The sequence below is a fragment of the Schistocerca americana genome, chromosome 6, assembly GCF_021461395.2.
Source record: "Schistocerca americana isolate TAMUIC-IGC-003095 chromosome 6, iqSchAmer2.1, whole genome shotgun sequence".
NCBI lineage: Eukaryota > Metazoa > Arthropoda > Insecta > Orthoptera > Acrididae > Schistocerca > Schistocerca americana.
This window is the reverse complement of record NC_060124.1, coordinates 102,640,562-102,666,214: the sequence shown is the minus strand read 5'-3', so window position 1 is coordinate 102,666,214 and position 25,653 is coordinate 102,640,562. Positions and strand designations below refer to the sequence as shown.

General features: G+C 40.3%; 1 protein-coding gene across 1 annotated transcript in view; it reads left to right on the top strand.

Moving 5' to 3' along the window:
* LOC124619467 (transportin-3) overlaps nucleotides 1–25,653 on the top strand; it is a 205,794-nt gene that overhangs the window by 160,540 nt on the left and 19,601 nt on the right. The window contains exon 14 of the mRNA XM_047145867.1: nucleotides 1,729–1,940. Within this exon, the coding sequence (XP_047001823.1) occupies nucleotides 1,729–1,940 (212 nt within the window). The remainder of the gene's footprint in view (nucleotides 1–1,728; nucleotides 1,941–25,653) is intronic.

Here is a 25,653-nt window from a genome sequence, read left to right as displayed (position 1 = left end):
GAGCTTTAGGGTTCTTTTGTGTCATTCTTTTTGTCTTGTTCTGTGTCAAGGTGTTTGTGATGTCTTTTAAGAGAGTCTTTACATTTCTTTAGTATCTTTGTGTTGGGTCACTAGTTAGCTTGCTTATTTCATTCTCTGCCAGAAATTTTTCTGTTGTATCAGTGCATTTTGCCTCTGTTGTTGAGACTAGAGAATTTCCTTTGTCTGCCTGGGTGACGAGAGCATTGTGTTGTTTAATTTTTCTGTGTATACTGTTTATGGTTTTCTCATCAGACGTTTTTTTTAATTTGTGTTTATGGATGGTTTGTTCTTTCTAATGATTTATCTCATTTCCTCTGTCACTAGTTCTCTTGTTAGGCCTGGGTTGAAATCTTGAGTGTTAGTTTTTTCATGTTGTCCGATGATGTATTCAGTCTCAGTGATAAGATTTTCTATGGTGTTATGTGGGTGTTCAAATTGTATTTTGGGCCTTTCTCAAGCAGCTGTTGTTATTTTTTTTGTGAGTGTGATGTCAGTAAAATTAATCAAGCATTCATGGAAAGTGTGTTGTGTGTGTGTCTCGGTTTTAGAGCAGTTTTTGTTCATGAGTTTATTTGATTTCTGTTCTTGTTTCTGTCGTTTCTTTTGCATTATTGACTGTGAGTGGTGATTTATTCTTTCTATTGTCTCATACTGTACTGAGGAACCGGAGATTTGGTTTGCTAATTCTAGATGTAATTTGTTTAAGCTGACATTTAGTTCTTGTTTTTTTGAGTACAGAGAGCAAATTTCATATTTCAGCCAAGCTCTTTCAGCTGTTCGTTTAGCACATTGTGCTGCAGGTGACATGTTGTTTACGTTAAGTTTAATATAACTAGGAATTATGTTGTTGGCCAAGCAGATTTTGTTGTACTTAAGGTTCGAGTTAGTTTCACGTAGTTTCACTGTCGTTTTTTTAAGTTTGTTGAAGAGCTTTACTGGCAATGCCTGGCATGGCGTAGAAACAATAATATTATCTTGGAACTCTTCCATTTGGTCCGTGTTTGTATAGAAAACAGTAATATCAGAAATTGAGTCCGCCTTGATGCAAAACATCTTGTTATTCGTTTATTTCTGTATTATCCCAAACTAGTTTCAGTGACAAATATCACCCTCATCAGTGGGGTTTTTAATCTAAAACGTTCAGAAAATGGCATGGTTGTACAAACACATTAAAACATTAGATTTTTACAATTCGTTTTTTGAAATATAGTTTTCTATTGATACTTTCATACTACCTTATTTATTGTATGCTACAGTATGTTTTAAGCACAGAAAATATGTTGCAAACAGTGCCAACAATTGCTTAAAACATGCTGTAACATACAATAAATAAGGTAGTATGAAAGTATCAATAGAAAACTATATTTCAAAAAATAAATTGTAAAAATGTATTAATGTTTTACTGTGTTTGTACAACCATGCCATTTTCTGCGTGTTTTAGATTAAAAACCCCACTGATGATAATGATGATATTTGTCACCGAAACTAGATTGGGATAATAAAGAAATAAATGAATAACAAAGTGTTTTGCATCAAGGCGGACTTAATTTCTGATACTACTGTTTTTCTATGCAAACACGGATCAAATGGAAGAGTTCCAAGATAATATTATTGTTCATATTATAATGGAAAATCAGTGTTTGAATTGTAGCCTGTAATTACTATAAGACTTTTATTTATCACTGACAGATACGTAATTTATTTCAGATTGTGATGCTGTATCAGGTGTATCAACATAGTTGCTTTCTATATTTAGGAAGTATATTGGTAGACGAATATGCATCTGAGCCAGGATGTGTGCAGGGTTTGTTAGACATGCTTCAAGCTTTCATTGGTCCTACTTTCACGATACTTCAGGAAGCCAATGGACTGAAGAACCATCCTGACACTGTGGATGATTTCTTCAGATTATGCGCAAGGTTTGTAAATATACACTTGTAAACACAGGAGTAGTGCAAAACTTTTTAGTATAGTTAATACTGTTTTTGTTATGTTGGGGAGGAACTGGAAAAAGTGTGTTTATTGTAAAATCTGATGTTTGTGCAGGTTTTACTCTTGTCTTTTTATCTTACTTATGGTAGGTTACTAAAACTCGTTTTCTTACTGTAGAGAGGATTCATTTGTTATGAGAAGACCGTTAAATTAGATTGAGGTAGTGTTGGTCAATAACTTGTGCATTAATTCAGTGCTTTTTTCGTTTATCATGGAAACAATTGTTTTGTTGAGTGTCTATTCTATTTCTGTAAGTGCATTAGCCTTTTCAAGTTTGACCAAACATTTAACAAATCATAGCAAAATTGCATTTTCTCTTTTTCTGTTGCAGCCTAAAGAGCAAAAGAAATTCAGTGTTTAGTGTAAAATTTGTATAGAAAAATTAAGAAAAGTTGTTTTAAAACTAGTGTAGTAAGTCATTTGTGTTTTTCAGAAATGCAAGGTGAATGGTCATAGAGATTTAACTGTCACCTTGAAAAACTAAAGTTGCATGACTAACTTCTTTGTTTGTTCGCAAATACATGTTTGCAATCCCGGTACACATTGAAATGTCAGCACAGCAGTATGGTAACATGCTGCTGGAGAGACCAGAACAAAATAGTGTAACCCATTGATAAAGTGGAGTATCGCGTTGTAATTCATTTTCAGTAGTAGTGGAAATATTGCAGCTCTCGATCTATGATTTCTTTAGCCGTCTAGGTTGAACTGACACAGCTGCAATATTTCTGCTGCTGCCAAAAGTGAATCACCGTATTTACTTGATTATAAGATGAAATTTTTTCCCAAAATTGACAGTCAAAAAAATACAGGCTTGTCTTGTATTCACTGATTAAACTATAGCTTCTGAGGTCAACATTTTTACATTGTTTAATAGATTGAGATAGGGATTGTTTTACATTTAAAGATGGAGCTTTGACTATATTGAGGTCACATGCAGATTTATTTGGAAGAATTCGGAAGGGTGGCCGAGCAGTTCTAGGCGCATCAGTCCGGAACCGCACGACCGCTACGGTCGCAGGTTCGAAACCTGCCTCGGGCATGGATGTGTGTGATGTCCTTAGGTTAGTTAGGTTTAAGTAGTTCTAAGTCTAGGGGTCTGATGACCTCAGATGTTGAGTCCCATAGTACTCAGAGCCATTTGAACCATTTTTTGAATTCGGAAGGGTGATTTGGGCAAACAATACATGCCCTCAAACACCTTCGTGATTTCCTGATACACTGAAGCACTTGATACAGTATCAACCTTACTTGATTAATCAGGTGGCATTTGACGTGGACAGCTTTGCTGCAAGGAATACATGAGAAATTATGAACTAGGCTCCCTTATAAACTCTTGTGTTGTATTTAAACAGATTTGTAAAAAGTTCTAAGCATTCATGGATATCGTATACAAACATGTTGTGACTCGCCGATCATTCAAAATGCCGCCGCGCAGTTACGCGCGTCCTCTACATGCGGCGCTGTCTGCCAGCCAGCCAGCAGCTGCTAGACTTGGACTCGGTGCTCATTCAAATGTTACAGTGTTCACGTCTTGCTTTGTCAACTTGCTCAGTGACTTATATGTGTTGTGTCGTTTTGAAATACATGTGTTCAACTTTACGTTATAACGATTGGCGACGAGGTAGTGAATTTTTCCTTTTCATCGTTGGCCCACAGGTTTCCATGGCTACTGTCGAGCAACTATTGCAAGGTCTCATTGAACAGCAAACACTTCTAACATCGGCGATTCGCGATTTCGTCATGGCGTCAAATGCGGGGCGTTTCTCGTCGTTGTCTATACCTCCTTACGATAAGACGGCAGAAGACTGGTCTGATTATGAAAACGTTTTCGATGGCACTTTTGGCGTTTCATGTCACAGACGAACAAACATGTAAGTCCCTGTTCCTTTCCTGGATTTTACCTCAAATGTATCGGTTGTTGTCGCAGTTGGTTCCTTTAAAAGATCCTGTATCTTTGTCCTTTGCTGAAATGTGCTCACTTCTGTCTGTCTATTTTCAAAAGCAAATGCATGTGGTAGCCTCTCGTGTTGCCTTTTATCGTTGTCAAAAACAACCGCATCAATCCTATCGCGCTTGGGCTGCTGAACTTAACGGCCTCAGTCGAAAGTGTCAATTTGTTACTGAAGTTCCCAAAGAATCCTATGCTGATTCCATGGCACGGGATGCTATTATCTGGTCGGCGCCCAACAAAGAATTTTGGCAACGGGCCCTTCAGTTGGCAAATCCGACTCTAGAGGAAGTCGTATCCATTGCGCAGTCTTTTGAAATTTCTTGCGCCGCTGGGGCGCAAATAGAGGCGTGGGGTGACGTCGGGGAAATACAACCTCTGTGCGCTGTTGATGACGCGTGCGGTGTGTCTCCGCTGGCCGACGTGGTCGCAGTACGCTCCCACGTGCAGCCTCGGCCTAACCGTAAACAAACCTCTAAGAAACTGCAGCAAAGCCCCCGGCAACTTCCTTCATGTCCGAGGTGTTTTACGAAACATTCACACTAGGATTATCCCCAACCTTGGGCTGTGTGTCACAATTGCAAAAAGAAAGGTCATGTGTCTTCCATTTGCAAATCCGACCGCATACATGATGATCATGAACATGACGCTGATTCTGATTCAGTATTGTCTGTCAATTGCACTTCTTCCCTTTCAGGGAAGTTATTCCTCACTGTCCAAATCCTTGGTCGGGATTTTCGCATGCAGGTGGATACCGATTCTGCTGCCACTATAATTAATTCTCAGACGTATCTTCAGTTGGGTTCTCCACTCCTATCACCTGTCACTTGGAAATTACGGACGTACAATAAACAGAAGATTTCTCTCTTGGGACAATTTAATGCTGAGGTATCTTACAAATCCGTCGTTCGCACTGTTCCCATATTTGTGGTTGACCAGAGTACCGCATAGAATCTTTTTGGTTCGATGCCTTTCACGTTTTTGGGTTCTACATAGACGACTCTGTCAATATCGGCTCTGATGCTGTTCCTTATGCTCAATAGGATTTCTTGTCAATGACATTTTCGTCCCTTTTTTCTCCTGGGTTAGGCCGTGCAAATGACTTTGAAGCTCATATCACACTCAAACCCACTGCTCGGCCTAAGTTTTTTCGGGCTCAGCCCATTCCTGTGGCCCTTCGTGATAGGGTAAAACGGGAGCTGGATCGTCTCACTACTTCAGGTGTCTTGCTTCCTGTCACTTCCAGTGAGTGGTCCTCTCCTGTCGTCGTCGTTGCTAAGCCCAATGGTGACATTCGTCTCTGTGGCAATTTTAAAGCCACTGTAAATGCGCAATGCCTCATCGACACTTACCCTATACCCCGACCTGAAGAATTGTTCACTAAACTTGCGTGAGGCCAGTATTTTTCTAAAATTGACCTGTCAGAAGATTATCATCAACTTCCTCTCGACGCGGCTTCCTGGCAGTTTCTGGTCCTTAACACGCCTTTCGGCCTCTATCAATACCAATTATTGCCATTCGGGGTTGCCAGCGCCCCTGCTATCTTTCAGCGATTCTTGGAACAATTGTTGCACCATGTCCCTGGATGTATAAATTACATGGACGACATTGTTGTTTGTCACTGGCTCCACCACTGAAGAACATCTTCAGAACCTCCGCACATTTTTTCATGTCTTACAGACTGCCGGTTTTAAGTGTAATCTTCAGAAATCACCATTTTTTTTTCAGGCATCTATCACGTACTTGGGGTTTCAACTCTCTCGGGACGGTATTCGTCCGCTTCAGCAAACTGTCGCTGCGATCGATGCCCTTCCTCGCCCTACATCTGTTAAGGAACTGCAGGCCTTCTTGGGGAAAATAGCATACTATCACAAGTTTTTACCATCTGCTGCTTCGGTAGCTCAGCTGTTGCATCGCCTGTTGCATAAAAACGTGCCTTTTCACTGGTCCACGTCATTTGTTGCAGCTTTCAAGAAATTGAAGACTATGCTGAAACAGGCCACGTGCCTGGCTACTTATCGACCTGGCCAACATCTTGTTCTTGCCATGGACGCCTCTCAATACGGGGTCGGTGCAGTCCTTAGGCACCATTTTTCAGACGGCTCTGAACAACCCATTGCTTATGCCTCCAAAATGCTCACAGACGCCCAACAAAAGTATTCTCAAATTGAAAAAGAAGCTTTGGTCATTATTTATGCTCTTCATAAGTTTGGTGTTTTTCTCTATGGATCCAAATTTCATCTTGTTACGGGTCACAAGCCGCTTGTTTCCTTGTTTCATCCATCATGGTCACTTCCCAACAAGGCTGCACACCGCCTCCAGCGTTGGGCTCTTTACTTGTCTAGTTTCAGTTATGAGAGTCATTTCCGGCCGACGGCTCAACTTGCAAATGCTGATGCACTGTCTCGCCATCCCATGGGTCCTGATCTGGCATTCAATAGGGACGAACTTTTGTGTTTCCATCTGGATGTTGCCGAGCAGCGGGTTGTGGACGGATTCCCCATCACAGGGGACCGGCTGGCGGCGGCTACGGGTTCTGATCCTACCCTCTCCCGGGTTTTACGCTGTATTCAGAAGGGTTGGCCAGATCGGCCGTCCGCTAAGACTTCTGACCCGTTGTGGAACTACTACGCTTTGCGCTACCGCCTCACGGCTAGGGATGGTGTTATCCTCCTTTCCACCGACAATGCTTCACCGCGTGTTGTGGTACCTGCGTCTTTGCGTGCTTCGGTCTTGTGCCTCCTTCACCAAGGGCACTGGGGTGTGTCTCACACAAAATCTCTGGCGCGCCGTCATGTGTACTGGCCTGGCATCGACTCTGAAATAGCATACATGGTCGCTGCCTGCGGCCCTTGTGCGTCACGGGCCGCCGCCCCTAAGTCATCTTTGTCACCGTGGCCTTCGCCTGAGATGCCCTGGGATCGCATTCATGCTGACTTCGCGGGTCCTTTTTTAGGTACTTATTGGCTCCTCGTAATTGACGCCTACTCTAACTTTCCTTTCATTGTCCGTTGCACGTCGCCTACCACCGCGGCAACCACAAGTGCTCTCACCCGCATTTTTTCTTTGGAAGGCCTTCCCTCTACTCTTGTTACTGATAATGGTCCGCAATTTGCCTCTTCTGAATTTGTGGATTTTTGTGCTCGTCACGGCGTTATGCATGTCACGGCCCCTCCGTTCCATCCACAATCAAACGGTGAGGCTGAACGACTGGTCCACACATTTAAGGCTCAGATGCGGAAACTCCTGACTTCTTCTGCTGCTGATGATGCGCTTCTCCAGTTTCTGGCTTCTTACCGTTTCATTCCCATGGGCGACCACAGCCTGGCTGAGCTCTTACATGGCTGACAGCCATGCACGCTACTTCATCTTCTGCGGCCTTCCACCTCACGGCCGCAGGTGCCTTCGCCTGGCCGGTTCACCGGCGATGACCTTGTCTGGGTACGGGAATATGGCAGGCGGCCAAAATGAAGTCCGGGCCGCATCTTACGACACCTTGGCCGACACCTGTATAAAATCCAGACGGACACGGGTGTTGCAGTGCGTCATTCGGACCAGCTTCGGCCTCGTGTGCCGGCAATGCCTGTTCCGAATGCCGCTACACCACCTTCAGCTCTACCGGATGCTCGGGATCTTGGCGTCTCTCATTACTCACAACGCAGCCCTCTCACCATCATCTCCGTGCCAGTACAAGAATGGACGCCACCAGGAGACGTGCCCATGCAGGAACCTGATGACCATCATCTGTTGGAGCCAATCTACTTGCCTCCTCCTCCTCCTACGGACGCCGACACATCGCCCCGAAACGGGCAGATTGGCGCACGGGGCCCTAGCAGATTCGACCCCTACGTCTCCTGTCATCTGGACCCATTATCATCGGGGACACTTCCATCCGTACGGGAAGCCTCCTCCTCGAGACTTTACGGCCAGTCACACAACGCCTATGGACGTTAGCAATCTACAGGCCACCTCCATCAAGACCAGTGAAAAAATTTCAAAGGGGGGAAAGGTGTTGTGACTCGCCGATCATTCAAAGTGCCGCCGCGCAATTACGCGCGTCCTCTACATGCTGCGCTGTCTGCCAGCCATGCAGCAGCTGCGCCACCTAAGCGGCCAGCCAGTGGCCGCTAGACTTGGACTCAGTGCTCATTCGAATGTTACAGTGTTCACATGTCTTGCTTTGTCAACTTGCTCAGTGACTTATGGTTGTGTCGTTTTGAAATATTTGTGTTCAACTTGACATTATAATAAAACATTTATGGTGCTTTTTAAGTAAAGGTAATATTGAAAGGTGAAAATTTTGTCCTTCGACAAACTTTTCTTGATTCTGAATGCAAGTCAGTATTTTATTTGGTTATGAGAGATTCTAATGATTTACCAAGGAGGCTTCAAATTAGTGATTCGGCTGCTGTTCACATATCAGAAAACCAGGTAAAAACGTTACCACCTTTTAATCAGCTTTAGAACAAGATGGTTTCATTCAGATGAAGGAAGGAAGAAAATTAATCCATAATTAAATGTCTAAGAAACAAAATAAATAATATTAAACTGACTGTAATGGTTATCGTGAGACTAAATTACAGTGGCAATACCCACTGTGGAGATAGCAATAACAGATGTCGCTAGATCGGGGTGTATGAGCAAAAGTTTGAGAATTTGACTGAATTATGATTGTGAACTTTTATTTATATATTAGTTGGTGTTGTTATGTATTACCTGCACCTTCGAATATATTGTAGTTTGTGTTTCACATTTGCTCAAGCACAGCACTATGGAATAGTTGGGTGGTCAACAGTGATACCATCTTGGCTGTGTAGCACACACGGGCGTGTGCAACACACCGGCTGCATTGCGTTGGCACTGCAGAAGTTGCAGTATCGGCACAATACAGTCAGATTGGACAACGTAGTGATACAGGTTTGTGTGTGTGTGTGTGTGTGTGTGTGTGTGTGTGTGTGTGTGTGTCCTCAAGTGAGGCAGCACAGTAATCAAGACACTTGACTTCAAGAATATGAGGGATGAAATCAGTATAATTGAGGCAAACATCAGGATTGTTTCTTACGTAATTTTGTAGTCGATTTCCTCTTTCCCTTACTTGTCATATCTCTGTCATTATTTGAATGCTGTCCTGTCAACATATTTGTGCAAGTGATAGAGTTGAGAAGTTCACTATTTATCACTAAATAAACTTCAGAATATCTGTAGGTACCTCTTACATTTGTGTTCAGATGAACATGATGTTTGGATTCTGTGCGTATAGTGATCAATTGAAAAATGTCGTTGTGGCTGAAATCAAGTGATCGTGGAAGAGGCATAGACTTCTATGTAATTAGGACAGTGCTTTAATGGAACAGGGAATTACATTAATAATGAAACTTACTGGTAGATTAGAAGTGTGTGCCGGATGAGGACTCCAGCCTTGGACTTTTGTATTTTGTGAGCAAGTACTTTATCAATTGAGCACGCAAATGCAACTCAACAACACTCCAGCACTGCTTTACTTCTACCAGTAACTCATCTCACCTTCCAAACTTGACATTAGTTGTCTTGCAATCTTGTGGAACAAACACTTCTGGAAGAAAGGACATTGTTGAGACTTGGCTAGCCGCAGCCTAGGGAATTTTTCTAGAATGAATTTCACTCTACAGCAGAGAGTGCGCCGATTTGAAACTTCTTGGCAGATTAAAACTATGTGCTGGAATGGGACTTGAACCTGGGACCTTCCACAGGCAAGCAGCCTACCGACTGAGCTATCCAAGCGTGACACTCAATCCACCCTTTCAGCATTACTTCCACCAGTACCTCATCTCCTCCCTTCCAAGCTCCAGATGAGATGGTGTTGGAAGTAAAGTTGTGAGGTGTGGTCAAGAATTGAGGACCGTTTTCACAAAACGGGCTTTATACATTTTTTAAAAAATACTTTAGAAAAAAAAAAGCACATGCTCATCAGCTTTCCCTACAGACCTATCCAGCCAGCTTATTCCAAACTTACAGAACAGTTTTTCAAAACTCACCTCACGCATATGTAGGTGTTTTTCATAACTCACTTTATGCTACTTAGTTTGCAAAAGATGTTAAGAGGTATTGCTGGGTTTTCTCATAATTTGTTTAATATGCAATAGGTGTCAGAACAAGTTTTCTAACTGTGTTATGGTACTCGTGGCGTAATTGTTTCGCTTGATAGTAAATGGCAAAGTGTGTTACTGTGTGCACCAACTATGCTGACACTTGGCACAGTGCCTGATGGGAGCTCCCAGTAGCCACTGCACCGGGTATCTTTTTAATTTGCATGTGGAATATTGAACTGTGTTTGTTGATGATAACTGCTATGTGAGTTGATTGCCTGTTTCCACCAGATCATGAAGTTAAGTGTAGTAAACTATACTTTGTTAAATTGTGAATATGGAAGGTGGAAGTGGATATAATATTCCTGTGAGTGGTGGTTGTAAAAGAAGAGAAATGAAGCAGTCAAACGTCTCCAAACCAAATCATATCGTTATTCAAAGCAAATTGCAGCACCTGGTATTGACTGCTGGTATACTGAAAGATGTGAGGCAAGCATCCATGGAGGGAAGGCTGTCAGGCAGGCAAACACTCTTATTTATATAATCTATTATATTCTTGAAGAGATAAGACCAAACAAGAGATGCATTCCTTCTGTCGTTCATGGATAAATACTTTAGCACCAGCTAGACATTTTGTAGATCACACTTCAGCTAAGGCTTCTACATCAGTGTCTGTTGGGTGAAAGATAAAATTTCAAGGTGGATCCCAAGTACCTGTTTGTGCTGCTCCATTTGCTACATTAAAAAAAAAGTGTGGGGGGGGGGGGCAAATACATCGTGGAATCACTTAACCCAGACTGCTCAGCACTATCAAGAACATGGAACTAGACTACAAGAACGAAGAGGCGGCTTAGTAGCACCTCATGCCAAGATAGGTAGGCCCCAACAAGTGAAAGAACATTTTGAAATATGAGTGTAGACAGTGCCATTAATGCAGAGGGAAAAGGAGTAGGTCATATGTCCCCCCAACATTAAATGTAAATATAATCTGGAAAATTTTTTGTGAAGTATAAAGACAAGAAGGCAATAAAAGCCATTGTGCATCAAAACTTAAGACAATGTTTGCTAGGAATTTTAGTCTCAGCTTTGGTACCCCTCACAGTGCTACTTGTTCAACATGTGAGGAGCTCAAACTGAAAATAAATGCTGCAGAAACTGAGGATTGCCAGAAAGTGTGTAAAACTAATCGGCGCTTGTGTAAAGCCCATGCAAAGAAGTTCCACAGCATCATGAACAAAAATTCGGAAGACAATGCAAAAGTTTGCTTTGACATGCAACAAAATGAACCTCTACCTAGCAGATTTATTGGAGAAGTCTTTTTAGACATTACAGGTACTGTTCTGTAACCTGATTGTGGTGGTACATGAACCAGAAAAGATACTAATGACATTTTTCAATATACTCAGTGTGAAACAGAATCTGTAAGAGGCGCAAATGAAATCCCATCTGCACTAATACACTTTCTCCTACATTTTTCGGAAGAGAAGACGAGAGGTATTGGCAAGAGAGGCTTTTTTCAGACTCTAGCACCACCCGGAACAAGAATTCTAAGATGCTCTTTATGTTAGCACATTTTATGGAATGAACTACAGTGTTCTCCAAACTTGCCCACTAATTTCCTATTCATGTACATATTTTCATTCCACGTGTTTTCAGTAGAGTTGAAGAGGAATATTAGAAGAAAGAAGAGATCATATCACCTAGTGAATGCAAGAATATTCTAGTGAAGTTTGGAAAGGTGCTGGTAAGGAGTGAAGACTGGTTTTCCCATGACTTTAAACGGATTACTAAGGAAATAAGTCTGCCTTGCCTTTCTAAATGATGGATGTACAATCAAGAACTTACAGACAAACCAATCGTAAGATTCAGTGTGCTGTTAAAATGATATATTTCTCTGGACAGAAGTATATAGGGATAATTTGAAGCAGGACATTCCTTCATCCAGAGCCATGGAATGTGCTGCGATTATTCCCAAGGTAAACCACATGAGTGCGGAAAAGAAGAAGGATGTAATGAAGCTATGTGTTCCCTTACCATTCCCAAGGATACAGCAAGTTTCTTCAATGACATACTCTCTGCAAGTGGTGAGGAATACTTAGGTTATGACAGCTCACGGAGAAGTCATGAGGACGAAGGCCTGCTGAAGTTGTGTAGAAGAGAAAAAGGAAATATCATTTTAAAACTTGAATGTAAAAATCAGGCATTTAATATTCAAGAGTCAATGATCTAGTTTGAGCATAAAGCAAGTTTTGAAAAAGAAAACTATTTTTTTCTCCCAGCTGTTGATACACTATCAAAAATGCTATGTTTATGCGAAGACTATCATGAAACGTATTCAGAACTGTACGGAATGCATTTATGGAAAAAATCCACAAACTTACTTGTTAATTAAATAAATGTGTCTCCTGTAAAAATTTATTTTTTTGCGTAAAGCAAGTTTTGCAAATATGGTCCTAAGTTGTGCTTTGATAGCTCAGTTGGTAGACCATTTTTCCGTGGAAGACATAGGTCCCAGGTTCTAGTCTGACATACAGTTTAATCCTCCAGGAAGCTTCAGACCAGCACACACTCCGCCACAGAGTGAAAATTAATTCTGTAAACAATTCATCAATAATGTCAGATTGTGCCACATCTCTGATGACTTCATTAAAGATGGGTTATTTCTTGCATTACTGAACTGAGCATTATTCCTTGCGTTTCTGAACTGAGGAAACTAGTGTAGTGTTGAAAGTCTGAATTTGTATTTTATAACGAAAATAATCAGTTATTGATAGTATGTAAATGGATAGATAAAAAAATCTACTCACAGAGCAGCAGCAGGGAAAATAAACACACACACTATTTTCCTATTCGTGTATGTAGTTACATACCACCAGTTTGTGTTTTTGGTAGGTAATTACTTATAATAACAAGAACCAGTCACAACTGTACAGTGTTCTCAACCTTCCATCTAAAGCACTCCCCCCCCCCCCAATTATCTGTGTTACCAAGGGTCTCACTTTCAGTCCTAAACCTGCATTTAACCATGCTGGTTTGGAGAAGAACCTGCTTCCCTTTACACGTAATGTCAACTGGAAATACCACTTTGCAACTCAATCCCAAAACCTTTCCAACCAAACCTGACATTGAACCCTGCCTTGAACAGTTCCGACCATGATCCCAACTTGATCCACCATCTTAGCCTTAGAATCATCCCTTAAAAGCCTTCCAAGAACTCTTTACATCCAGCATTGCTTCACAATCTTTCCTCAGGACCCTGCAACAGGAACCTAACCTGTCCTCTGTAGAACTCCAGGCTCTACATTCCTTAAAAGCTAATGACTCCATCATTATCCTCACAGCAGACAAATGATCTACCGCTGTGGTACTTTACTGACAGGAGTTTGTTAGTGAAGGTCTGCACCAGCTGTCCGACACCTCTACATAGAGCATCTGCTATTGAGATCCCATCCCTGCGATTCAAACTGACCTGCAGTGCCTCCTAAAAATCTCAGGGTCCTCACAAGGACTTAAACCTCAATCCACAGAACTTCTTACCCCATTCAAAGCACGCATCCCCATGTTTTACCTTCTTCCTAAGATCCACCAATCCAGTCCTCCTGGCTGTCCTATAGTTGCTGGATTCAAAGCACCCACCAAATGTATATGTGCCTTAGTTGATCGACACCTGTAACTCATAGTACAAAGACTTCCTTCCTATATCTAAGATACCAACCATTTCCTAGATTGTCTGAAATCCGTACCCATCTCACTCCCACCACACACCTTGCTTTTCACTACTGATGCCGTCTATACCAATATCCTCCACATACATGGTCTGTCTGCTGCCAAACATTTCCTCAGTCAACGCCCACCTGATTCGAAGCCTATGACATCTTTCTTGGTTGGTTGGGCTGTTGTGGGGAGGAGACCAGACAGTGAGGTCATCAGTCTCATCAGATTAAGGGAAGGTTGGAGAAGGAAGTCGGCCGTGCCCTTTCAAAGGAACCATCCCGGCATTTGCCTGGAGCAATTCAGGGAAATCACGGAAAACCTAAATCAGGATGGCCGGACGCGTGATTGAACCGTCGTCCTCCCGAATGCGAGTCCAGTGTGCTAACCACTGCGCCACCTCGCTCTGTTCACATCCTTCTTGCTCACCTTAATCAGCTTTATATTTACCAACAATTACTTCACCTTTGAAGGGAACCAGGATGGCCCCTTCCTATGACAGCCTTTTCATGGGTTGCTTGGAGGGGTCTTTCCTGGGATCCATAAGCCTTCAGCCCTTGATTTGGTTTAGATACACTGATGACATCTTCGCCGCATGGACTAGTGGTGAGGCTGACCTGTTAAAATTCCTGGAATCTCTAAATACCTTCTCCTAACTGAATTTCACATTGTTCTATTTCAAATCCAATGCCACTTCCCTTGATGTTGATCACACTCATCCTCACTTCCGTCCACATCAGACCTACTGACAAACAACAGAACTTACATTTTGACAGTTGCCATCCTTCCATGTGAAACGTTCCCTCCCATACAGCCTTGGCATTTGAGGCAAATGTATTTGTTCAGATGCAGTCTCTTTATCACTCTCACTTTAGCCTTCACTAGACGTGATTATCCCAAAAGCCTGGATTAAAAACAGATTTCCTAGGCCATCACATCCAATCCTTGTACTGCTGATCCCTCCAAAAAACAACTTCAGAGGACTCCACTTAACACCCAATATTATCCTGGTTTGAATATGTTGATCATCTACTTTGACAAGATCATGACTTTCTAAAATCATGACTTTCTAAAATCATGCCGTGAAACGAGATCCATTCTGTCTAAGATTTTACCCACCACACCTAGAATAGCTTTTCGTCACCCTCCTAATCTCCGCAATATCTTTCTCCTACCCCTGTGGCCATCCCTGCTGCAAGACTTGCCCTATGCACCCTCCTACCATCACCTATTCCAGCCCTCTAACTGGCAAAGTGAGAGTCGCCTGTGAAGTGACATGTCATACCAGCTGTTACGTAAACACTGTTTGGTCTTCTGCGTCAGCATGACTACCACCCAGTTATCAGTCAGGATGAGTGGGCATAGGCAGAGGGTGTATATAGGCAACACACTATATCTTGTTGCAGAGCATGCTGCACAACATGACAGTCATGACCACAGTGCCTGTTTCACCATACGTGCCCATCTGGATCCCTCCCCCCAGACACCATTTTCTCAGAACTCCGCTGGTGGGAACTAGCACTACAACATGTCCTTGTTTCTTGCCACCCATTTGGCCTTAAATTACGTTAATTTCTTCTGTCTCCGCATTTATTCACAGTAACTACTCCTTTCTTCACTCCATTTTAGTTTTGTACATCTTTCATTCTCTGACTTGCCTGTCCGCTGTCCCCCCTCCCACCTCTGTTACATACAAAGCAGTTAGCTTTTCAATCTTATTAATTAATGCATGATGTTTTAGTAGTAATCTCTGTCTTACATATTACCCTGTCTTCCAGCATTAAGCTCTGAGGTTTTCAAATTTTGTCTGGTGCAGTCCCCAGCAGTCAGTCTGTCTGTCCTTCTCATACTGTCCAGTAAGTCTCACGTGACCCCAGGTTCTGGGTGACTTTTCTGAACTACCCATTTCCCTAAACCTCTCCAGTCCTTTCCCTCTTCCTTCCCCTTGAACTCTCCTGCCAGAAGAAGGAGCCACTGGCTCCAAAACCTGGTAGAAGTTTTGTGTGTGTGTGTTTTCCACTGCTGCCGTGTGGTGAGTAGATATTTTTATCTATCCATTTACACTGAATTTGTATTTTGTAGGATGACAGCTCAAATTCCTTTCTGGCTATCCAGTTTTAGGTTTTCCATGATTTCCCTAAATTGCTTAAGGCAAATGTGAGGATGGTTTCCATGAAAGGGACAATCTGAGCTTGTGTGCTGTTCGCTCTGCCACTTTTCTGAATCTGTGACCTTGCCATTTTTCTCACTTGTCTACAACTAGCTATTAAGCTCCATCTCTTCTTTACCTCTCTCTACTTCTCTAGTAGCTTGCAGAGATGAAAGTCATACAATGAAAACTCTGGGCTGTATGTCTGTGGTTTCAAGATCTGTTTATTTTGTGCATAGTACTTCAATTTGTGCTGTTGTGGAAAGCTTCTGGCGATTACTTACCAGCTCAATAATTTCTTGTAACTGCATGGAGATAATTGTTTTGTCATGTTTCTGGGCATTTGTAAGAATGTTTTTATCCTTTAACTGGTTCTTAAATACGTTGCTAAAAATCTCTTATAATTTTAACGTCTTTCGAATAGGTGAGTGGGCCTGTTTCTTTATATGTTTGCATTCTTGCTTTAAGATAAGACCACTACTGCCAGAACACACAACAAAAGGTAGGATTTCATTGCTAAACGGCATCAGGAGTCACCATTTCTTACCAATCTGTAACAGTTATCTTTGGCACTTACTGTTGTCTGTACTCAACAGCCGTCTTCTACTGCATGACCACTGGCTCACACACATCATTATGTGCAAAGAGCTCAGATTTTTTGCTTATTCCTACAAAAATTATGTTTGGTACCCTTTCTGAGATTATGTGGCTAGAACTTTTATTTGAGCATTGCTTACAACCTAGGAGACATTTCGCTAAAAGTCTTGTCTAACTTTGCTCTCAAATGACAGGTTTAATGTTTGTGTCCATTGCTTTGGGTAATGAGTTCTTAAGAATGTAAGTTTCCTCATTGATAAGCACCTTGTGAAGTTGCACTAGAGGCAATACCTTGTGGGTGAAGTGCATGTTGTGGATTAGTTTCTTTGAGGAGTTTATGAGAAAGAAACCCTGCCAATAGGAAAGAGATCAAGACTGAAACTTTGAATTTAGTTGTGTTGCACACACAGATGACTGAGTTGGTAGTGCCTCACTTGGGAAAGGTCACTGTTTTAAGTTCCAGTCCATCACTAAGTTTTAATTGTGCAGCAAGTTTCTATAATAATAATAATAACAATAACAATTCTTACTTATTTGTCCATGGTAACTTATATCAAAGACTCATCATGTTTTGTGTCTTTAGAACAATATCATCATACCATAAATATAAATAATGTGTATAATGAGTAGCACATTATATATTGTTATGTAAATATCTGCTGCCACTGATTTACTATATACAAAAATAGCACTATAAATAATGGGGTTCAGAAAATTTTGAGTGATTATAACCATCTTTTAATTAACAACTGCTCTGCTCTTAAAAAGATTTCCATGGAGTTGCGTTATACTATTCGCAACTTGTTACAGAACTATCTTCCATCAGGAAGTAGGCTGTGGTCTGTAGCTCCTTTATTTCTCAAAATAATTTAATTAGATAGATAAATCCAATATCTATTATATCTGTCCAATTAAATTATTTTGTCAAAATTGATTGTTTTTGTTCTTTTATTTCTCATTAATCTTTGATAATCTCATCTGGCTCATGCTCTATGATGATGAATGTCTCTATTCATTGTGTTTATTTTTTAATTCTCTTTTACAAACATAATTATTTTAAGGGCATACACAGGTTACATACAGTCAGTAAATTATACTTGATGAAATCAGTACAGGATTGATATTTGCCATTATTAGAAATTATTCTGTGTACTGTCTTCTGAAACCTGAATATCCTATACAGGTAGACTGTGAGAACCTCAGTGCAAATTTCAGTCCAGTATCTCAAATGTGGGCAGGCTAAAGTATATATATTTTAGGACAGGGTAAGTTGTTATATTTGTTTTAGTGAGTCAGTAGCCAATTACAGAGGTAGCTGACATGCTCTCTCTACGGAAGATTTTCGCCTAGTAAAATGCCTAGAAATTTATTTTTATCTGGTGTTTCAGCTGCAGAAGTGATTTGCTAATTGTGTCCACATGAGATTGATTATAGTTTAGCAAGAATTACATCACAACTGTCTTCTGTGTGTACACACTCTAGCTCAAGAAAGGATTTATTCCAAATCCTAGATCTCCTTTACTCCTAAGATATTTATTCAGTATTGGATATTCTGTGATGTGGCCAAAGCTCTCTTTATTGTTTCAAAATGCTGCTATTTGTTCAGTACAACCTCAGATAATAAATGATGCGTTGTCAGCATAGTTCACAAACATCAAATTTTATGGCAGTGTTACGTCATTAATATATTATACAAAGAACAAAAATGGCCCAAGAATACATCCCTATGGGACTCCACAGGTGAGAGTCCTGTCTTGATTTTCCCGTCATTCTTATAGCATAGTTTAGCACATTGTCTTGCAGAAGTAAGAACTTTTGAAATTTAGTACCACACCTCTTATGCCATGAGTTCCTAATTTGGATTCAATTACTAATGGTTCACAGAATCAAAGATCTTAGACAAATCTAAAAGAGTCTCAATGATTTTTGAGCAAGTCGTGGAGATAAAGAGTTCCATGCACTGTCCAGCTAGTGGCCACTATCAAGTTTCATCAGATTTTATGAATTATTTAATAATGGAGTCCCAAAAAGCTGTTGCTGTGGTCAGAATTGTTTTTGTAAATTCCAGCCTTTTACAATAAGAGATTGTCCTTCACTGATCTCAGAAGGCCTTCTATCTTAGATGGTGGGTGGAAAACCATCTGAAATTTACAAAATGTTGCCAACAAAAGAAAGATAAGCTAAAGATTTAGCCAGCATGTTCTCCTCTTTATCCACTTCTTGATCCCTGGTTTCAACTGATTGAGCCCTGTTAATCTGCCAGATAGAATTTTCATTTTCTCTGAACACTGCCTTTAGGTGGGCAAGCCTTTTAGGCAGTTACCTAGATCTGAGACCATGTGAGCTCTGTGTGCAAGTGTGTTAAGCACATGCATAGTTTGCATCGGGTATGACAAGTTGACACTTGTAATTACAAATTGTATGAGTTTACTTACTATAAGCTGATTGCCAGAGAGCCATTGTTTTTCTGGCTAACCAAGACATCCAAGAAAGGCAGATAACATCTTTCTCTATTTCCATAGTGAACTGGATGTTGTTATGAATGGAGTTGAGGTGTAGTAGAAACTCCACTGATTTATCTTCTCCATGAGGCCACATTATGAAAGTTTTGTCCACATAATTCCAAAACACAGTTGGTTTAAAGGCAGCTGATTCGGTTGTTCTCTCCTTGAAATCCTCTATAAAAAGGTTGTCTACCAATTTGGATATTGTACTCAGCAGATTAACAGGGCTCTATCAGTTAAAACCAAGAGCCAAGAACTGCATAAAGAGAGAACTTGCCAGCAAAATCTTTAGCTTATCTTCCCTTTATTGGTAATGTTTTGTTTAAGGTAGCAATGGAGTATGATAAAACAATTATTCTGATCGCAGAAACATCATCTTGTGACTCCATTATTAAAGAATCTGTGGAAATACTACTGTTGGAAAATCAGATAAACTGTGATAATACCTACCAGTTGGACAGGGTATGTAACAGTACCATCTCCATGATTTGCTCTAATCAGTGATGACACAGTACATCCATGACAGTACTGAGTGGCAACCCAGAGGACAGCTTGAGTTCAGCAGTCCCACCAGCGAGGGCACTGCTGCTAGGTACTGTGATCCACCTGCCAACTTGATTCTGATGCATATTCTGAATATTCACTGCGCTCTGTATGTTGTGTAGTGGAGGACATTTTCATCAGTCTTCCATGGCTCCCTGAGGATGACTGGCAGGTGGCAAGTTGAAATATTGTAGAATATATTGAATGACTACTGGCTGCATGCCTGAAATTAGTTTGAACATTCAGTTCTCTGGGAAACTTTTGAAATTCACATTTATCTTCCTTCCATCATTTCTTCTTGCTCCCCTCCCCTCACCTCTCCCCATCCGACAACTTATTCCTCATTACATCCCACTGTTTTCCATTTAAGTTAGATTGAAAGTTCTACGCATACAGACTCTCACTGTTTTATCAGCAGTTTCTCCTCTTTCCCTGCAATACGTTCTGCACCCTTTGTCACAACTATCCTCCTGTTTGTGGGTGCAGGTGCAGGTATGAATGTGGGTGTGGGTTCTGACACCCATATGAATACTCAGTTTGCATAACAAATTTACTGGAACCACTCGCCAAGATTGTCAACTACACTACCCAAATACCAGTGAAGTGTACCGCATCTTATGTACCTGTAAAAATGCATCACTTAGCATGATGAGAAATTCCAGAAATAATAGGTTTCTGAACCATGAAAGAAAATACAGAGAGATGTACAAGAAATTCGGATGTGCTTCAACAATGTTTCATGGTATACAGAGGGTTTTTCAGAAGTGATAGTCAGTATTCAGGGGTATGACAGGATGATCATTTGAAACAAAATATGAAGTAAACGTGGGCTCTAAAACACATACCTTAAGAGCTATGAGCAATTCTTGATCTTCAATATGTGAAACAAATCTCTTCTAGTGCAGGATCTTCGCTTCCCATATATTGGGAAGTAGTAGTATGGACCAAAACAAGGGGGGAAAAATCCAGTAAATATTTGTTCCAAAGTAGTGAAGAGCTCATAGCTCATAAGGTGTGCATTTTAGAGTAAATTTTTACTGAACTTTTTTTCTTGTTTTGGGCCATACTACTACCACTTCCCAAAGTATGGAAAGCAAAGAGCTAGCAGTAGAAGAGATTTGTTTCATAGTATCGAAGATCAGGAATTGCTCATAGCTCTTAAGGTATGCATTTTAGAGCCCATGTTTACTTGACTTTTTTGTTTCAAATGATCATTCCTGTCATGTCGCTGAATATTGACCGTCACTTCTGAAACACCCTATATATTATCCGTACCAATAATTCATGAGTAAAAGGGACCACTCACTACATAGCAGATGTGTTGAGTTGTCAACGGGCACATAAAATGGAATGAAAGCTTTGCTAGCTTTTGGACGAATCCTTCAATGAACTAAGAATAATACATATACTGTGTACATGTGTAGGTTGGGTGTGTGGCAGAATATCACTTAATGAGGGGTAGGGAGGATTGGGGCTAGGATATCTGTCATTTCTGGGCATGATGATTAGATAGTAGAAGCCCTGGTAAAGGACTGTAGCATCTCAACTGTGCCCTTCGTAAGAATTCCTACTGTCTACAGTCATGGCTGAAAATGAGGGACATTCTAAACCACCTAAAGTAGTATTCTGCCACTCACTCGCCCTACGGAACATCCTGATTCATCCCTTGCCATAAAAATCATATCCCTGTGCAAGACCTGCCCAATTCATGTACCCTGAATTTCCTACTACAGTCCACTCTCAGGCTTGTCTTAGCACATCGGAGGCAGGGCTACCTATGAAAGCAGGCATGTCGTATACCAGCTCTGTTCTAAACAGCATTTTATGTTGGCGTGATCAGCAACCAGCTGTCCACCAGAATGAATGGGCACTGGCAAACTGTGGTCAAGAGCGGAGTTGATCTCCCAGGGATGGAACATGCTGTTGAGCACAACATTTGCAAGTTCCACACTGCTGAGCACACACACTTGAGTTCAGTGGCTGCTTCATAACTAGTGCCATCTTGACCTTCCCCAGAACCAGCTTTCCTGAGCTATGCAGATAAGAGTTATCCTTGCAACACATCCTTCTTTCTGTAATCTCCTGGCTTCATTTGTGACTAACCCACTGCACCCACACACTCTACCCGACAGTTTCTCCCTCGTTTGTACTGTCACCTCCTACTGTCTGTCTCTCCCACATCTCTATCCCACTCATCTCCTGCCTTCTTCTGAGGTGTTGACTACCCCTTTCCCACTCTCCCTGTATTTCTCCATCTACTGCTCCCCCCCCCCCCCCCTTCCTCCCAACATAACCCCTCCCCCAAGTGTACCTCCCAAACTCTAGTCACAGCTAGAACAGTGCAACTGCATGTGCGCACATATGCTTGGGTTCACATGCATGCATTTTTTGGCCATGAACTGTAGCTCACTAAAGGATTTGTGTGAAAGCTACCAAAGCTTTAATTTTGTGTGCCTGTCGACAACTCAGGGCTTCTACTGTTAAGTGAGTGGTATCCTTTACCCCTAAATTATTTTCATTCTGCCAAAACTTTTCTTACCTTATTTCTATTATCCATATAATTTATTTACATGTTGATTATTAGCACACTTGTTATTTAAAGGATCTATGGAAACTTTCAAGGATGTCAACAACTTGTGACAGAACGGAAGAAAAAGTAAGACCAAACACAAATAATATGTGGATATTACTCTTACATAAACCTCTGTTCCCTTGTAAACACAACAAAAACTAATAGTCCTGCTTAAATAGCAGTAGAATCTTAGTATATATGTAATAACTGTTAACATAGCATGTCATTTATGTTACTGATACATTGGAAAATGTAAAGTACACACATCAACTAAAAGAAACCTGTGAACAGCAATTCAATCACTGATGACAACAAGCCTAAATAATTTATTGGAAATATGCCGTACACAGACATAAACTGCCCTTTATTGTTATTTATTTTTCTGTTAGCACATATAATGTAAGTTAGAAATGAAATTACATAATCTGTTACATAAACAACTGAATCGACATCTTTGGATATTAAGCACATTGCCAGTGACAAAAACATAATGTCCACAATTAATATGCTGATTAAAACTATCATACATATAATGTTACTGGCAAACATCTTTGGGATGGCAAGTTAAATTGTATGAAAATGTAGTACTCACATTAAGTAATACAAAGCACTATGCATTAGAGATAAATGTAGTGTGAAAGAGATGTTGTCTTCTGTAACGCTGTCGCTGCTGATCATAGGTACTTGCCCAAAGTTACAGTTGAAGCCAGGAATGGTGCGTGCTGCTATAACTCTCCAAACTGCCACATTACCCCCATGGGTGTCATTGGGTTTGGTACCCTTCCATTCCCCATTCATGAAGGACATTTTGGAGATTTAGGTTTGGAGCTGCAGAGGTTGGGTTTGAAGATGTGGGTGTCAAAGAGTCTTCCAGAATGTTTGCCAATGTTCACAAATGTTTCATTATCCTGTTGTGTTGGGGATATCTTCCAGCTCAGAATGGTGTAATTCTGTAGATCAGTCTACTTTTGGAAGTCGAGTAGAGCAGATCAAGGAAAAGTGAAAGTTATAGCAAGTGAAATAAATTTAAAGTGAATTCTTTAAAGTGTTGAACGTGTTTTAAGTGGAATTTTAATGGGTATAGAAATATTAAAGTTTAACGGTATGCCAAAACATAAACATAAAAAAGGTGGAGATCTTGCCAGTTGTGAATTTGAAAGAAGGAAACAGAAAGAACAGTAAGGAAAAGAAACAGATGAGAAGAAGGAAGTCCATTCGTCTTGATAATAGAAGAGAGTGAATATGTTGAAAGAAAACTTAACAAGTGAAGGATGAGATTAAATTAGAGAAAAGGGCTAAATGAGACAGTCAGCAAGCAAGAAACTGCTCAAGAAAGAAGAAGACAAAATTAACTAATTAGTATTAACAATGACTGAAGTTCCTAAAAGACATTGATTGTAAGAATATGAACGAAATAATAAGTGTACAAGAAGTGCAAAGCAGAAAAATTAGATATTACAGTTTGGCAGGTGAGGTATTCTATTATGATCTCGCTAAAGGGTGCAACAAATGCAAAGGCATTGATACTACAAAAATAGATAATGTATGTCACTTTGGTGGTGCAAAGAAATGCATTAGAGAAAAGCCAGGAAAGTGTTGCAAGAGGGACAAAAATTGATTAGCAGCATTAGAAACTCCTCTGCTAGAATTATTTCGTTATGTAACTAGTATTTTACATTGTAGGAAATACTGCAACCAGCCACATTTTCAATGACTTTATTGTATATTATATGTTTCTGGCCTGAGCTCATCACTGGATGGTAACATTAGTTTCTTTGCAAGTTTTACATTTGCATCTTAAAATATAATGAAGTTTTTGTGATTACATATTTTTTACACTCATATATGCTCTATACATTGTACTTACTTGATGAAAAGCCCTCCTTTACATATTATAAGACACAGTTTTGATTTTCTTTTACAGTCCATCCTGATCAATGAACTGAAATAAATACAAGATGGTAGATATATTTGTTTACATCAACTGCTGATTTGGTGTGACAAAGAAAGTGATATGTGTACAGATATGGCACACTTGTCAATTACTTCAAAGCTACTGCTTTATAGTACTGATAATTTTATGCAGTTAGACATTTAATTATTTAGGTTTTTATAGATGATGCTAATGGCCAATCAAGATTTTTATTTTTGCCAGTTAATTATGATTTCTGACATTTTAAGTTACAGGAGTTGTAGTTGTATGAAATTTTGGTGGTACATTTGGTTTTTCAATTGTAGTTGATCATTGCTATCAGGTTTATTGAAGTTGTATATTTCTAATTCCTCAAACAAAGTCATCTGTACTCTGTTTCTAGCAAAATGTAATATCTTTAAGTTTTCTTCGATCCTTATCTCTGTGTTTCTGTGTTGGGCCAAAAATGATATATATAATGAAAAACTGTGTAATCAAAAACTTTATTATGTTTTAGGACAAAATTTTAAAACTTGCAAAGAAGTCAATGTTAACATCTGATGATGCGTTCAGGCTTGAAACTAGTCATGGTACAATAAAATTATTCGAAAAAATTTGTGGCTGGTTGCAGTATTTCCTACAGTGCAATTTACAAAAACAGCTGTGGTGTTCTCTAACCAAAATAGATAAAATAAAGTGGTAACTTGTATTGTCGATTACTTAAATTGATATAAAAGAATTTTTAAGTGTGAAATGCTAGAATTTTAATGATTTTATTAATGTTTATTTTTTTATAGTTTTTCTCGGGGGAAAAAATGAAAATAATGATCAAGTGGAGTGGGTATTTTTTAGCTAAAATACATGTCACATTTCCATTACTTATAAGCTACAGAGTATCACTTGTTCAAGGTATTCTGAATAATTTAACTTCAAACATTTTGGTATTGCTTAACTGTGTCTACTGTCTACACAGTATTGATAAGGAAACACTTGCAGTAATGCTTAACTCTTCGACTGCTGTTAACAAGTTTACACGTCGTGCTGCCTGCTGTGTCCTGGGTGCTACTGTTGTGTTCAGTCACAGCCGCCAGTTTTCCCCTTAGTGCAGTTGATGAGCTAAGTCGCACCCATTTGGCGGCTCCTTAGCGCAGATGCGTATAGACGAACTGCTGCCTGAGTGCTGATGACGAGATAAGTTGCACAGCAGACTTTCTGCCCCATATCTCAGTAGCCTTTCGCAGTTCTGGCCGCCTGCTTGTCATCAGATTCTTTGTCAGTTGTGAGCCTAGATTTCACACTGCAGTTCGCTGTTCATTGAAATTTACATCAGTGTTCTTCGCATCCTGTATTTTACAAAGAAAATGCCAAGACGTTGTGGGTGCATTGAGGAAGACATCGTGGAGATTATCACTAGGAACAACAGTGATAATGAACTACTTGATTTTGATAAAAGTGATAGCTCTTCCATAGACGCGAAAGCTTTAGTCATAAACTGTCCATGTCAGCAGGTGTGTCAGTTCATTCTCACATTCCAGCAAGAGATGTTAGTTGTTATGAATCTGAAGAATCGGAAAGTGATAGACAAACACCTATGAAGATATCATGCCTTAGTGATAAATTTGACTGGAAAGAAAATGAT